This window comes from Elephas maximus, chromosome 14, assembly GCF_024166365.1.
Source record: "Elephas maximus indicus isolate mEleMax1 chromosome 14, mEleMax1 primary haplotype, whole genome shotgun sequence".
Classification (NCBI taxonomy): domain Eukaryota; kingdom Metazoa; phylum Chordata; class Mammalia; order Proboscidea; family Elephantidae; genus Elephas; species Elephas maximus.
In genome coordinates this window covers 88,724,084-88,740,189 of record NC_064832.1, presented here as the reverse complement: position 1 = coordinate 88,740,189, position 16,106 = coordinate 88,724,084, and the positions used below count along the sequence as shown (strand labels likewise).

The 16,106-nt window shown below is 38.9% G+C and overlaps 1 protein-coding gene across 1 annotated transcript in view; it reads right to left on the bottom strand.

Moving 5' to 3' along the window:
* Positions 1-16,106, bottom strand: part of GPC6 (glypican 6) — a 1,286,079-nt gene that overhangs the window by 107,948 nt on the left and 1,162,025 nt on the right. The window contains exon 6 of the mRNA XM_049852914.1: positions 3,474-3,617. Within this exon, the coding sequence (XP_049708871.1) occupies positions 3,474-3,617 (144 nt within the window). The remainder of the gene's footprint in view (positions 1-3,473; positions 3,618-16,106) is intronic.

Sequence of the window (16,106 nt, the reverse complement as noted above, 5' to 3'; positions counted from 1 at the left end):
GCAAGAAAACTCATGGTTTTGCATCAAACTATTTAAGAGAATTCAAGGAGTATAAATTTATGAAATGAGCAAGAGAACCAATCTCTTCCTGAGTGCCAACAGTCACCTCTGGCCTCTTTAATTAAAAATCAATAACAGTCTGCTATGACAGAAGGGCTGCTGGGGTGAGTGTTGATAACAGGAAAGAGACACACGGAGGTGGGACCAGTCAGTTAACCATAGAAGCTGATGGCATTCGTATCTTCAATAAATCATGACTATTGGAAGAAAAAAAAAAAATTTTTTTTTTTTTTTATTGGCAGAAAGGACTGTGGCATTCTCTGACAAGTTGGCTTTCTATCAGCAGCTGAATCCAGACAAATATATTAATTACTGGATAACAAAAATAACTTTAGGGGAAGTATATCTGAAAGCTCCTGACCAAGTAAATTGCTTTTTATACCCATAAAACTTTAAAGGAGCAAATACAAATGTTTTCTAGATATTAAAGAGTTTAAAGTTTTTTATAAATATAATAAGAGGTCAAATGATGGAATTGATGTATTTTTAAGGGGGATGGTTTTTTGCTCATTTGATTTGTTTTCAAGTCTCTTACGTAAATTTTAAGAGTAGTTTACCCAGTTTGGGGCTAGGAGCTTTATTTTTAAAAACAAACCCTGTAATTACCAGGTCACCTAAAAAATACAGTAACTAATGTGAGAGCATTTACCAACAGATCTCAAAGTCAATACCACAGATGCAAATTTAAATTTAGATGGTATTAAGAAAAAGCTCTCTGAGAGCTTTAGAGTTGAATTATCTTGACTTTTGGCAAAGCGGTTGGGGTGATTGGAATATTCTTTTCGATACTGTCCTCTGAAGCATTTTTCTGTTAAAACACTTAGAGAAATTAAGGGAAATCTTTTCCAACTGTACTCCTTTTCTGGGACACATGTTTCTTATAAATATTCAGGAAACATCTTTTCTGGGGAAAATTAAAACTGGAGCAGGTAACATGAGCCTTGTTTATAAACAGTCAAAATAGGCAGTGATATATGGCAGACCCACAGGATAGTTCACCAGGGCAGTTATCTTGGAGATGGCTGTGTCCCACCTTTGCACAGTGTAGCCAGGCCAGGAGAAACTGCTTCAACTTTTCATTATTCACAACTATATCAAACCCTCAAAGGGAAGAGATCTTGGGGAAGCCATCGGCTGCAAATGGAAAACTGATAATAGCTTTGGGCCTAGCTTGTGTTTTCCAGAATAATCTTCAAACCACTCCTTTTGATCCTGAAAACGCTCCTTACTCTTAGAAGCTGAGGAAAGTAGCTCTAGTTGCGCTTATGGCTGGCTGTGAATTACAAATTGCAAATTCTTAGAACCTGGGAAGGAATTAAAATTTAATTCAATAATATATAAAAAAAAGAATAAAACCTCAATTCTGTCTTACAGCGCCTTAAGCCACACCTATCAGGAAGAAGACTACTATGTGATGTCAGAGAATGTTTTAGAATAAAATTGGCTTATTGATTTAAACTCCTAGGCACTGAGTCTGGTCCTTCATTTTACTCACGATCATAGGATTGGTCATGACCAATTGTTTTCAGAAGAAAATTGATCAAAGCGTATATTTTTTGGTGCCTAAGTCAAAGATCCTATTTTACAACAGCAGATTTATATTTCGGAGCATTATAAGGATGACCATTGAAATTCCTGAACATAAACATTCAAGCTCCAACTGTCATATAGATCAGTTTTTAAATGTCACATGAAATTCTCAAAGTGTTGACGGTGCTTTATTTAGGCTTGTGCTAAACTACACAAATACTGTTGTCTTGAGAAAAATATTTTTCTTGCTATACTTCCCTTGTTTGAGTGTGTGTGTTTATTTCTTCCATGGGGAGGGAAAATTGTGCTTCTCTGTTTCAAAGGGGAAACTAATTAGTTGTCATAGGTATCGTTATGTTGTTTAAATTCAATGCAATTTTAACTAGCTGCATAATGTACCCCAGTTCTTTAACTAGATTTTATGAAAATTTTGAAAAGCTTGACTTGTTTATTGAGTCAACTAAAATGGGGATCTAAAAACAGATCAAATCCACACTCACCCCCTGTTCTTCTTGTTAGACGGGTCTTGATGTACAAACCAGTTTGTAAAGTAAAATCCCAAGCCATGGAAGCTAATCAAACCATCATTTTTTTTTTTTTTTTAAACAACTGATTAGGAACTAGTTGTTTGGCAAGATAGAATTGTTTGTTTAAAAAACAAAAGTTGACTGGATTTTAAACTTTCTCCTGAAATTATGAATATAGGATAGGAAATCAGCAAAGTAAAAGGTTGAAGCAATTACTCAGATAATTTTGTTTCCAAGCACTACACTGAAGAAAAGAGTGTTTCATTTGCTAATAATTGGTATTAAGTTTATAAGAAAATTCAGCAGTTAACAACTTAGCTTACCTGTCACTTTAGTATTTCAAGAATAGGCCTTTTATGTTGCAGGTACATTTGATTTTTATAGACAGAAATGCTGAAACATACTTACTTTGAGGCCAAACCCAACCAATTCAATCTTATGAATTCTAGAAGGATATTAGCGAGAATGACAGAATAATTTATAATAAAAAATAGTGTCCAATAAAAGCATATTCATAACCAGCAGCCCTGGAGGCCCAAGTTTATATGCCACAGTCAGAAGTGGTTCAAGGGCTTCACGACCTTAAGGTTTTTACTGTTAATTTTACGTGAAGATAATTGGCAAAGCGACATTAACACTTTTAACAATTACAGGTATATACATTGTTTATAGTACTACAAATGGAAGAAATTAAATAGCAGCTAATTGGGCAATGTTTCTTTGATATGATAAGCTTTTAATTTTTTATAGCAAAATTTGATTTTTAAGGCACACTCACAAAATTGTGTTTACTACATTCATGGTTGTATTCTAGGAGTAAATTGCCTTGTTGATGGTTTCCATTTAGCCCCCTATCACACATTTAAATGGCTCCAAGAGGGACTGTATCTAAGGATTCCAACTTTTCAAAGACACACATGCACATAAAAGAAAAGAAAATGGTAGTAACATTAATTTGGGGTCTCTGCAAGGTCTTTCAAACAGAAAAGTTTACATATAAGGAGCCGTAAAATGGTTTCACTGTATCATACTTGAATAAATCATTGAATAAGAAATGCGCCATTGTAATTATGTCTCCGGAAGAACTGGCAACGGTAACTTAGCCTTCAAATTAATATTTCAGAAGAAATATGTAGTGGAAATTTTGGCTACTGCACGAGTGGATTAATAGAAGATTTCTTAAATGATCTAATTCATGGCCTTAAAGAAAGATCCTGTTACTTTTAAAAATTCTAATTAAAAGCAGGAGCAGAATCTGAGAATCACAATAACTTTTCCGGAATCTTATCATGGGTCGTCAAGAATCACCCCGGCATAGACAGCGCGGCCTAAGGCCTTCGATCCGTAAGAACTCACCAGCCGGTCCAGGCTTGTGCCTGCAGCGGTCGTCGGTCTTTCCTCAGGATTGTAGGGCCTGAAGCGCGTATTAAAGTTTTCCGGAGCCGAGCGGGCCGATCTGAGGGCTGGAGCGGGCTTGGGCTGGCCACATCCCTGAAACACCTGGAAGAAGCACAGAAAGGGTGAAGAGGCCACAGTGACCTCCTGAAGTCACGACGCAAAACCGCGCAGTGCAGCGGCTTTCACGGAACTTTCACCTTAAATAAATGCTTATCTTGAGGTGAAAAGAAACTTAAAGTGTAACAGGAAGAATGACCCAGAAAGATATGGCGTGACTGTATGCTCTGACTCTTAGTTTCATCCTATATTAAAAACAGGGATTGTAATAGTTACCTTGGAATCCCTGGGTGGTGCAAACGGTTGAGCCCACTTGACTGCCAACTGAGAGGTTAGCAGTTTGAGTCCAACTAGAAAGGCCTGGCAATCTACTTCCAGAAAATCAGCCACTGAAAACCCTGTGGAGCACAGTTTCACTCTGATACACCTGGGGTTGCCCCGAGTCAGAGTCCACCTGAAAGCAATATTTACTTCAGAGGAGCATTTCAGAATTAAATAAATTTTGCACCAGAAGCTTTCACGAACTTGAATCTGGTTCTCAATAAACAGCCCTTTGGGATTCTCGTTATGACAAATGTACTTCATGTATAGCATATAAGGCCAAATACCTCAAGTGGCTCCCCTTTGAATAATGAAAACCCCTACTGGAAGAATTCTTTGTAAACGCCCTCTTGAGCAATGGTGTAGAAATAGGACATGCAAATGCGGACGAAATCCATATAATGACAGTTTCCTCAGATTTTGTTGTCGACAGCTGTTCATGTCACAATTAGGATTGCTGTGGGAAATCAAACACTGTATTATAATGATCTTAGGGACTGAGCTGCTGGTTGTTTTCCACAGTGGCTTCACTCAGGGTGGGGAGGGGACACTTCCATTGCCGCTTTTAGAAGCTTCACCCTCTGTCCTAGGTATCAAGTGATAATACCTTTATTAGAATTACAGGAAATATAGTAACATTATCAGAACCTTTTGATGAAGTGCAAGTTTCTTCCATTTCTACACAGGAGATGATTTTACTCTTAGATATCTGCCTGCCTGCCTGCCTGTCCACCTACCTACCTACCTACCTACCCACCCACCCATCATCTATCTATCATCCATCTCTCTCCCTCCCTCCCCCCCCCGCCCCTGTGATGTAGTGGTTAAGAACTCAGCTGGTAACCAAAAGGTCAGCAGTTCAAATCCACCTGCTGCTCCTTGGAAACTCTAGGGGGCAGTTCTATCTATCATTGTTTTAAGAAGCTTTTTGGGTTTGTTTATGTAAGCTAATTTTTGACTTGTGTGTACGTATTTAGCAAGGATGGCTTCTGGTTTCCTTATTTGGTTCCAGAATAAGCATATTTCACCAGGCACATTCTGTGATTCCACTGCAGTACCCAGAGCACTCTCGAGTGCCATTCCCGATGACAAATTCCATCTCGAGACGCAATTCATTGTCTTTTACCACTACAGCTAATTTTTCTTTTGTTGTAGTCAAAGTTCTCCTTCAACTCAGCGTTTTTCAGAGCTCAAGCACTTTGTCTTGGCATTCCCTGGGATGGGTTTTAACACACTATTGATTATTCTTCCCTCACACAATTTCTGAGGTTGATGGTGTAAACCAGTGTGATAAAGATAGTGGGCCCTTTTCTCCCTAGTGCCTAAATCACTTCCCAGTGGCAAGGTCGTTGCTTTTGGAAGGTATTAACATTTCAAAAGCTCCAGGGATCTGTTGAGTGTGCTATTTTGGATTGCTTCAGAAATGACAGCTGACTTTAAAAGAAGTATAAAGCCTAAGGCGAAACAATACCAATGGCCTTTCTGGGATTTCTTGAGGCCTGGGCACTGAAAGAGTTAACAGATCTCCTTAATTAGCCCTTTGGGAAAAATCTGGTTCACCCAGTTAAGTTAAATTAAAGGAACATGAAATGCCCTGGAAGAAAATTAGTGCTCCAAGGGAGATATTTCATCTTAACAGAAAACCTTACTACCAGTTTGATTGAGTGTGTGTGTGTGTGCGTGTGTGTGTGGTGGGTGTTAATTATAACAACAGAATGTGGATGAGTTAATACAGCCTAGTAGCTTTCTGTCATTTACATCGGGCTTGGATTTGAACATAGTATCAGTGAAGAAATTGCTGGGTCTATAATCCAAACTCAGAGAAAACACTGACTTTAATTATTTTGGGAACAATGCCTAAACCCACAGAGTCAGGTGGAGACCTGTGTGAAAATCTATCACAATCATCTCATATCTGAAGGTCCTTAAACACAGGTCCTACTGTACCCTTCAAAAATGGGAATTCTTATAGTAGACACCATTTAGTGTGGATGTTACCAGTCTGGATATCCAAAGGCTATTTTTCAGAATTTCACAAAACCCAATGAGAATGGTTGCAAAGGAGACCAGTGGAATAGTGAAACACAGCATCAACTTACTGTTTTAGCCTGGGAATGATGTATTATTCTAACTTTCTCAAATTCAGAATGTTTTAAATAACACATATCAGCCATATACCTTAAACACCGTAGACAATAAAATTAATAATTTATTAATACAAGAAATCTATTAGCTAGACAAAATGTTCTTAAAACATGGGGTTCATAGTGGTGGAGGACAAAAGGAATTCTTGTGCAGAAAATTTGGATTGTCTTAGACACAGTTTCCTGAGTTCATTATTTAAAAAAAAAACAACAGTTGCTGTCTGGTTGATTCTGAATCACGGTGACCCCACGTGTGTCCGAGTATAACTGTGGTTGATTTTTCAGAAATAGATCACCAGGCCTTTCTTCCAGGCATCTTTGGGTAGACTTGAATTTCCAGGCTTTTGATTAGCAGCCCAGTGTGTGAACCATTTGTACCATTCAAGGGTAAATTTGCAAAAGTGACAGCATAATTAGACAAAGTTTTATGATTTGTGAGGTCCAGGGCTAGATTACTATAACAGGCCAATGAGCTTTTTTATTCTGGTAGCATGAGTACCTCAATATTTTATGTGTTGAGTGAGATAAGAAACAGCATGGAGGAAAGGGCCTTAGATTAAATAGAAGTCAGTAGAATAAGGTTCTCCTCCATGTGTGGACATGAATTTCCTGCGACCTTGAGCAAATTATCTAACTTCTCTGAGGCTCAGTTTTCTCATCTTTAGAAACCTTGGCATAAAAGATCTCTAAATCTTTTTTGGTTCCACATAGTGGTTAAGAGTTTGGGCTTTGGAATTGTTGATAGATGAGATGTGGAGAGTGAATAAAAGAGACGAATGAAGACTGTCTTAAGCACATGGATAGGTGGTAGTACCATTTACTGGATGAGGAAGGGTGGACAAGGAATAGGTTTGGGGGAGAAAAACCAGGAGTTCTGTTTTTGCTGTGGGAAGTTTGCAATGCCTTTTAGACATTCGAGTAGAGGTGTTAAGCACACAGTTGGACACATGAATCCAGGAGTGGCCAGGCTGGAGACGTAGATGTGGATCATCAGCCTAGGATGATATTTAAAGCCCTCCGACAGGTTGAGTTTACCAAGAGAGAGTGTGTATACGGTGACAGACAAGGCAAGGACAGCTCACGCCATGCCAACGTTTAGAGGTCTCTCTCTGAGCCTTACTTTCCTCCTCTGTGAAGTTACAATGGCAATATTAATTACTTCACAGATATGCTGTGATGTTAAAATGCCATATGTAAGACAGGAAAACACAGCACGGTATCTGGAAAAGTAAATGTTTGATAATCATTAGCTAATTAGATCATCCTATAATCAATTCTTCCCAGAAGTTTTGCTTTCTGGATGAAGTGATTTGAAGGAAAAAAAAAAGTCTGGGATGATGTTTCTTAAAGGTTTTCCACAAAATATTATTTCCAGGGCAAAGCAGATAATAGCTGTTACGTGAATATAGATAAATTAATTAAAGTTAAATTAGGCATCTTCTCAGGTAATGTGTTTTGTACCAGTCTTTATCATGCTAACATGTATTCTGACTCCTCAAAATGGAGGATGCCATTTGAAGGGTTTCCCGAAATCATTAGGCCATGGTTTCCCCAAAACATTCTCAGAAGACCGGTGTTCCAGGTAACACACCTGGACCAAGGGTACACTGGTCTAGGCTCCTTCGTGAAGGTAAGTCTAACCTGCCAAGAGGAGAAGAGATTTAGTTGTTACTGCTTTTACTTAAGTATTTGTGAGTCCATTCCACCCTCTTCTACCTTTAATTTGAGAGAAGAAATTACTATTTTAAGATACTAAAGGTTTTCTCTTTACAGCAGAACAGAAGTTTCTAGAGCATGTAACTGCAGGCAAAGCCACTTTACTGTGGAACAAATCATTAACTCTACCGCTTTAAGAAATAGAATCAACATTACCTTCTGCCTGTCTCCCTCCGAGGGATGTTGAAAGGAATAATTAGATAATTTGGAAAAGTAGTTGGAAGCCCCAACGGAGACAGATGGTACAGATACACAAAGGGATTACCCTTCCCACCTAGCTGACTCACAAACCTGTGGATTCTGGGAAGAGATGTGGCTCACGAATCCTCTCTTATAAGAGGATTATGAAGATAATGTCTCAGAAGTATGTTGGCATTCTGAGATTAAAGAAGCTGGCATTAATGTAGAAAGCGCTGAATGAAGAGACATTTTATAATTTCAGAGGGATGAGGAGAAGGTGGTATGCTGATAACAGATGTTAGTTCCATGTCTTAGGTTTCTAAATACAAACATTCTTCCTTTAAGTATGTTAACATATTTTCCCTTAAAATAAATAAAAAAGTATGCACTTTTTTCTGAGGTACACATCGTTTCTCTATACCTATAGCTTTGTCTTTATCTTCTGCTTCATCTTTTCCAGCTTGATAACACATTCACAAAAGTCATTACTGACAACCAGAGAAACAGCGGTGGCAGATATACCCTGCCTCGGCTCCTATGTGTTTTTATTCTCGTGTCTAAACTTCTACCCAGTGGGTTATTATTATGGTAGAGAAGATGCTGTTATCCCCACATAGCACTTTGAAATTTATACAAGGAACTGTAATATTTGATATTAAACATAGGGGACAGGCTACATTACCTAGATTTAATCAGTCTTAATGTTTTCAGAGTAATAATTTTATTTATTTATTAAAATCTAATTTATATTATGGTGTTAATAAATGACCTATTTGTCTGATGACCACTTGGGGAATTAAAATCTACCCTATTTGTTTCCAAGGAAATAGAAGCTGTCATATCTGCATCAATTCTACGTCTCTTTTTTGCAGGCCTGGCCATTATTCCCACGAGAGATGCTGGGGTGTAATGGAAAAAAAACAAGCCTATTGCCATAGAGTCGATTCCAACTCATAGCACCCCTATAGGACAGTAGACCTGCTCCATAGGGTTTCCAAGGAGAGCCTGCTGAATTTGAACTGCCAACCTTTTGGTTAGCAGCCAAAAACTTCGAGTACTAGCTTCAGTCTTTCTCCTTCCACCTGTGTGACCTTGGGGTAACATCCTCTTCCCAATTCTCAAGGATGTTGTGAAGGTATGATGATATAATGCATAGAAAAGACATCGAAAAGACAAGTTACAAAAGTGTATCATTATTTTAATTGAAGTAATCTGTAATTCCACCACTCCTCTGTCAGTTGCCATAGTACTGTGGTGCCGGGAATTAAAGCCAGATTCAGAAGAGGACTTAGAACGAGAGATATCATTCCTGATGTCAGATGGATCTTGGCTGAAAGCAGAGAATACCAGAAAGATGTCTATGTGTTTTATTGACTACGCAAAGGCATTCAACTGTGTGGATCATAACAGATTATTGATAACATTGCGAAGAATGGGAATTTCAGAACACTGAATTGTGCTCATGAAGAACTTGTACATAGACCAGGAGGCTGTTGTTTGAACTGTTAGGTTTGTTCAGACTGTTAGGGTTGTATCCTATCACCATACTTATTCAATCTGTATGCTAAGCAAATAATCCAAGAAGCTGGACTATGTGAAGAAGAACAGGGCATCAGGATTGGAGGAAGACTCAGTAACAACCTTTGATATGCAGATGACACAACCTTGCTTGCTGAAAGTGAGGAGGACTTGAGGAACTTACTGATGAAAATCAAAGACTACAGTCTTTAGTATGGATTTCACCTCAACATAAAGAAAACAAAAATCCTCACAATTGAACCAATAAGCAGCATCATGATAAACAGAGAAAAAATTGAAGTTGTCATTTTACTTGAATTCACAATCAATACCCATGGAAGAACAGTCAAGAAATCAAAAGACGCATTGCTTTGGGCAAATCTGCTGCCAAAGACCTCTTTAAAGTGTTAAAATGCAAAGATGTCACCTTGAAAACTGAGGTGACCCTGATCCAAGCCATTGTATTTTCAATAGCCTCATATGAAAGATGGACAATGAAGACCAAAGAAGAATTGACACCTTCAAATTATGGTGCTGGTGAAGAATATTGAATATACCCTGGACTGCCAGAAGAATGAACAAATCTGTCTTGGAAGAAGTACAGCTAGAATGCTCATTAGACGTGAGGACACAGAGATTCTGTCTCAGGTACTTTGGACATGTTATCAGGAGACACCAGTCCCTGAAGAACATCATGCTTGGTAAAGAAGAGTGTCAGAGGAAAAAAGGAAAACTCTCAACAAGATGGCACAGTGGCTGCAACAATGAGCTCAAACATAGCAAAGCTTGTGAGGATGGTGTAGGACGGGGCAGTGTTTCGTATTGTTGTACGTAGATAGGGTCGCCATGAGTTGGAACCAACTGGAAGGCACCTAACAACAACATCTCAAATAACCTCTCTTCTAATTGAAGGTTTAATACTTCTTCCTCATTGTTGTTTCTAGGTGTCATTGAGTCAATTTGAACTCACAGCAACCCGATGAGACAGAGTTGAACTGCCTCAGAGGGTTTTCTAGGCTTTAATCTTTACGGGAGCTATTTGCCAGGTCTTTTTCCCACATAGTGGTTAAGCACCGTGCCACCAGGGTGCCCTACTTCTTCCTTAGACTTAAGAAAATGCAAAGAATCATGCATGCAGGTTAAAAATCATTTGGTATTTCCTTACTCTATTTGCTATGCTAAATTATAGCAAAACCGAATCATCAAGTTCTTTCAAATGGATAACTAAGGAACCAAAAAACTCTGTTCCTGGATCATTTGATAATAGAGGCTCACAGTGCTTCATAAACCAGTTAGGGAGGTGAGGACATTATCACAAAAAGGCCAGGATTGGCTCTATGGTTGGCCAGTAGGAGAGCTAGGAGCCATGGGTTCTGGAGCTATTTGTCCTCAGATCTCAGGCTAACAGCTATTTCTTGAGCCAAAGATGCAGACAACCGGGCTGTTCATGAAGCCACCCTTCCAGATTTCCCTGCTCTGTCAAAATAGTGACGAGAGTGCCTGCCCATGACGACAGTATGTTATACCCCCGTGGGCTGTTACCATAGTTGTCTGGGCTTACCACGGAGCTAGTGGCCCTTTCTCAAAGTGCAAATGACAACTGGAATGTATGTGCAGGGGGATGTCCATAAATCACTGGCAAATAGAAGTGAACAAGTTAAAATATTTTTGAAAATATTTCATTAAAGCAGCATCAAGAATAGCTATGTTATTAGCATTATGTAAAATGAAACTGGTGTCCAAGAGCCTCTTCTCAAACATTTTCTGGTTTCCAACTGCATTCTGCTAATACCCTAAGAAGTGTTTTCTGAAATGGAAACTTGAAACAGTTTAATAACGATTTCTTTTTTAGATATAAAATCATTATACTCATCACAAAACGTTTCACATATCAACCATTTTATTTTCATTAGTTTATTATTTATTTATTTTTTTAATGGGTTCCCACATAGAAAAGAGAGCCATTTTTCTTTTTATGTCTCAGAACATTTAATCTCCCCTTTTCCCTTCCTTCTCTCCCTCCTCTCCCCTCTGGTTCTCTTCCTTTCTTTTTCTTTTTCCTTAATTTATGCTTTTCTTTCCTTAAAGATTGATTACAATGGTGCCTTGGCCAAAGCTCTCTGACAAACGCTAAGTCCCTGCAAGGGTTAAGGATTCTGTAGAGAGAATTCTGGGCTACACTGAATCAAGTCAAGTCATCAGTTTTAGTTTTGGCTGCTTTTCACTGGCTTCAACTGTAGAAAGCCCGCTACTGTGTCAGTTTTAAGGTTTTAAAAATTTACTCCTGATGCTTATGCAGCTTGGTTCCAGAATACCTGTCAGACGCATTGCACGCTTCTTAAAACCTTTTCTTCAATAAAATCACATTCTTCCCAAAATCCTTTCATAAAAGCACATTCCTCCCATTTGCTTGAGAATATGATACTACCATGAAGGTTTTGCATTCCCTAAACAGCAGAAAACCAAAAGCAAACACGCTGCCCTTGAGTTGATTCCGACCGCCTCCCCCTAGGGTTTCCAAGTCTGTAAATCTTTGCGGGAGCAGACTGCCACATCTTTCTCTCGCAGAGCGGATGGAGGGTTCGAACCTCTTACCTTAGCAAGCGTGTGCTTTAGCCATTGTGCCACCTTGTTTAAACTGCAGAGCACTTTGATATTTCCTCCCAAGTGGAGAGTGGGTGGAGGTACAAGGAGGAGGATGAGGCATATTTTTGGGTAGAGAAAGAAAAGAAACTCTAACCTTGGCTTGGCTAACTGATTATTTCCTATGCTCTTTGTTTATAAGGGTTAAAGCAGTTCTTCATTATTACTTTATAGAATATACACAAATAACGTAAATTTTATCAGCCTGGCTCTACCACTCATTCAATCCAGCATTCAGCAAATATTTGTTGAGTGTCACTATGGTCAGACATTGTGATTGGTGCTGGAGATATGCCAAATGGACATGTCCCTGCTCTCTTGAAATTACTAACAAGAAATCAGGCAATTACAATAGAATGCGTTAAGTGTTACGGAGCACCCACAAGGGATAACTAACCCAGACTGGAGAGTCGGAGAAAGTGTCCTAGAATCGCAGTGGTGTGCTGGGGCCAACTCTTACTGATTTACGAGAAAGAAAGTTAACTTCCCAGGAATTTTACAAGCCAGTTAGTCATGGTGATTATTAAAAATTACACTGTACAAAATTATGTAAATTATATTAAAAACAAAAGTAATATATACTCAAAACTCACCACTTTTTAATTTTACTACACTTCACATTTATTTACGCTCTTGAGGTTATTTATGTCAATTGTATCTGTAAGGTACAAATATTATATAATGGTGTGCCACTGTATATTCAGTGATATTATAGATTGAATGGTGCCTCCCAAAAAGAAATGGGGATGTTCTGACACCTTTACCTGTAAATATGAGGATGGCGCAAGACTGGGCAGTGTTTGGTTCTGTTGTACGTAGGGTCGCTGTGAGTCAGAACCAACTTGACAGTACCTGACAACAACAATATGATGTTTTCTTTTGTTCCTAAAGCTAATCGCTTCTGAGTGGTGTCTTACAAAAAGGGCAGAACAGAGACAAACACCCATGGGGGGAGACAGATGCCATGTGAGGACCTGTCTACAAGCAAAGCAACACCACGGAATCACAGAAGGAATTGACATGGCTGAGACCCTGATTTGAATTGAACATTTAGCTGCCAGAACTGTGAGAAAATAAATTTCTGTTCTTTAAAGCCACTCACTTGTGGCATTTTATGTCACAACAGCTTTAGCAAACTAAGACAAGTGACGTTGTGTTGGCTGCTTGAAATTGACAGTGGTGGGAGTATTTACACCATAGAAATTGGCAAACACAACCCAGTGCTTTTCTTTCCTCTAGAGAGCTGGTTCTTAAAACATTTACCAGTATACTTCTGAATCTTGCCTAACAGTGAACGAATAGCTGGAGTATGCTGTATAAATAGTGTGTGTGGGGGGGGGGGGGTGGGGGGTGGGAGATGGAGGGATAGGAATCATATTTCAGCATAAGGGAAAAGCATGTGCCAAAGCATCATGTAGATGAGAGACGGATCCTTTGCTGAAGCAGAGCAAGGGCCATTCTTGTTTGTCTGAAACGTACAGCGTATCTCTTCTCTCCAAGACTTAATGTCCTATTAGAGCTCAGGCTGTGTCAGCCTTATTCACTACTATCTCCATAGCATGTAGTGCTGTGACTAGCACATAACTAATGTTCAATAAATATTTGCTTTATTAAATTTAAAGTGAGAGAGAGTGGTGATGGTGGCCCTGGAAAAGCAGGCCAGGGACCAGCTCATACAGAGCCATGTCTGGGCTTCATTCTAAAGGCATCAAGAAACCACAGAAAGATATTAGGCAGAGGAATAATGAACAGATTTCATTCAGCAAGGTCCCTCTGGCTGCAGTGTGGAGAATGGATTAGGTTGTGGCAAAACCAGAGACAGCATATCAATTTGGAGTTTGTAGACCAAGTGTGAGATAGATGATGGAGACCCAAATTAGATTAGAGTTTGTAGATGGAATAAAAGATATTTGGAATGACTGTTCCAGCAATGGAAGTTGGGGCATTAGCCGTTTCTGGCTCTCACAGAAGAGCTGGTAGAAGAGCAGTTCAGTGAAATAGAGAACACTGGAGGAGGAATGGCTGGTGGGAGGAGGAAGGGCTCAGAGTTGGGAAGGTATATTTATGGTGTCAGGTAGAGGTGTGCAGTAGACAGCTGGAAAACAGGCGTGATCAGGAGAGTAATCTGGGCTACAGAGAAATTGAGGATAAAGATGCCCTCTCCTCTTCAGAACCCCAGAATACTGAGCGGGTGAAATGAAAGAGATGTGCAAAATGTGTTAGCAGAAAAAGACCTACACGTAACCAAAAAACAAACAAAACACAAACCTGTTGACATTCTGTCAGTTCCAACACACAGCAACCCTATAGGACAGAGTAGAAGTGCTCCATAGGGATTCCAAGTAGCAGCTGATAGATTCAGACTGCCAAATTTTGGTTAGCAGCCCAGCTCTTAACCACTGCACCACCAGGGCTCCCCCCGCCACACACACCCATTGCCATCGAGTCGACTTTGACTCAGAGTGGCCCACACATAGCCATACATAATTCAAAAATATCTGGCATAACAGATTGCCTTGAATTTATAGATTAGTTCCTTCATATGCTTAAAAATAGGCTGACTGGGGCAACAACTCTATCAGAATTAAATCAGATCACACGTTCCTGAGTACAAGAGAAGTGCCAAGACCTAGGGATAAGTGGGGGTATTTGTGAGATTGGGCAGAGACCAGTGAACGTCTTCTCACATAATAATCTACTGCCAGTTCCCTTCTCAAAGCAGGAGGTTGGAAGGAGATTTTCTTGCAGGTGTGCAGGAGAGTAACTTCACTGTTCTAAGAACACACTGGATATAAAAATCTGCATTGAATTTCAATCATCTATTCTTTTTTTTTTCACGTGTTGCTTTTTATTGCTATCTACATATTTTAATTTTATTCATTTTGTTATTGTTGTTGAGAATATACACAGTAAAACATATACCAATTCAACAGCTTCTAAATGTAAATACAGTGACATCGGTTACATTCTTCTTTAAGTTGTGCAACCCTTCTCACCCTTCTTTTCTGAGTTGTTCTTCCCTCATTAACATAAACTCACTGCTCCCTAAGGTTCCTACCTGATCTTTCAAGTTGCTGTTGTCAATTTGATTTCATATAGAGTGTAATGCTTAAGGCAGGTATTTTTTTATCAGTTAAACTAATCTATTGTTTGGTTTTAAGACTTCAGGGAATATTTTTGGTTTAAGGTTTAAACATTATCTCAGGGCAATAGTTTCAGGGGTTAATCCAGCCTCCATGGCTTCAGAAAGTATGGAGTTCATGAGAATTTCAAATTGTGTACTTCATTTTCTCTCTTTTGATCAGGATTCTTGTATATCAATCACCTGTTCTTGAGTAAAAAAAAAAAAAAGACCACATTAAATGTGATCTTTTCATCCTTGTCCCTGAAGTTAAACTGAAAGAAAATCTTAAGATAAATCTCCAAAGGTTAGAGATAATCAAGAGTTTTCCTTTATGATCAAAAGAAGAATTTTTTTTTTTTGATTTCTTTTACATGGAAGGAAAGTTAAAACTAGTTTGCTTTGGATGCATTTCCTAGAAATGCATCATAAGCATTTTCCTCAAACCTTCGTTTTACTTTACAAAAAAGGTATCTTTTTTCTTTCTTTTTTGTATATACCCAGACCCAGTGCCGTCGAGTCGATTCCAACTCGTAGCAACCCTATAGGACAGAGTAGAACTGCCCCATAGAGTTTCCAAGGACAGCCTGGTGGATTTGAACTGCCAACCCTTTGGTTAGCAGCCGCGGCACTTAACCACTATGCTGCTAGGGTTTCCTTTTTGTATATAGCATCTGAAAATCTAGCCATGTTATCAGGTGATATTACAAACAGGAATTGAACAGACCCTGGCTTTCTGTACAAAAAACAAAGAAATCAATGAATAAAAAAATCTTTTGAGGTCACATGTCTCCTGGTGGAACGTTATAAGTGAGAGCTGATGGGCAGAATATGAACTTTGCAATTTAAATAAACCAGAAAAAACATTCTGAACCTACAAACCATTTAGAA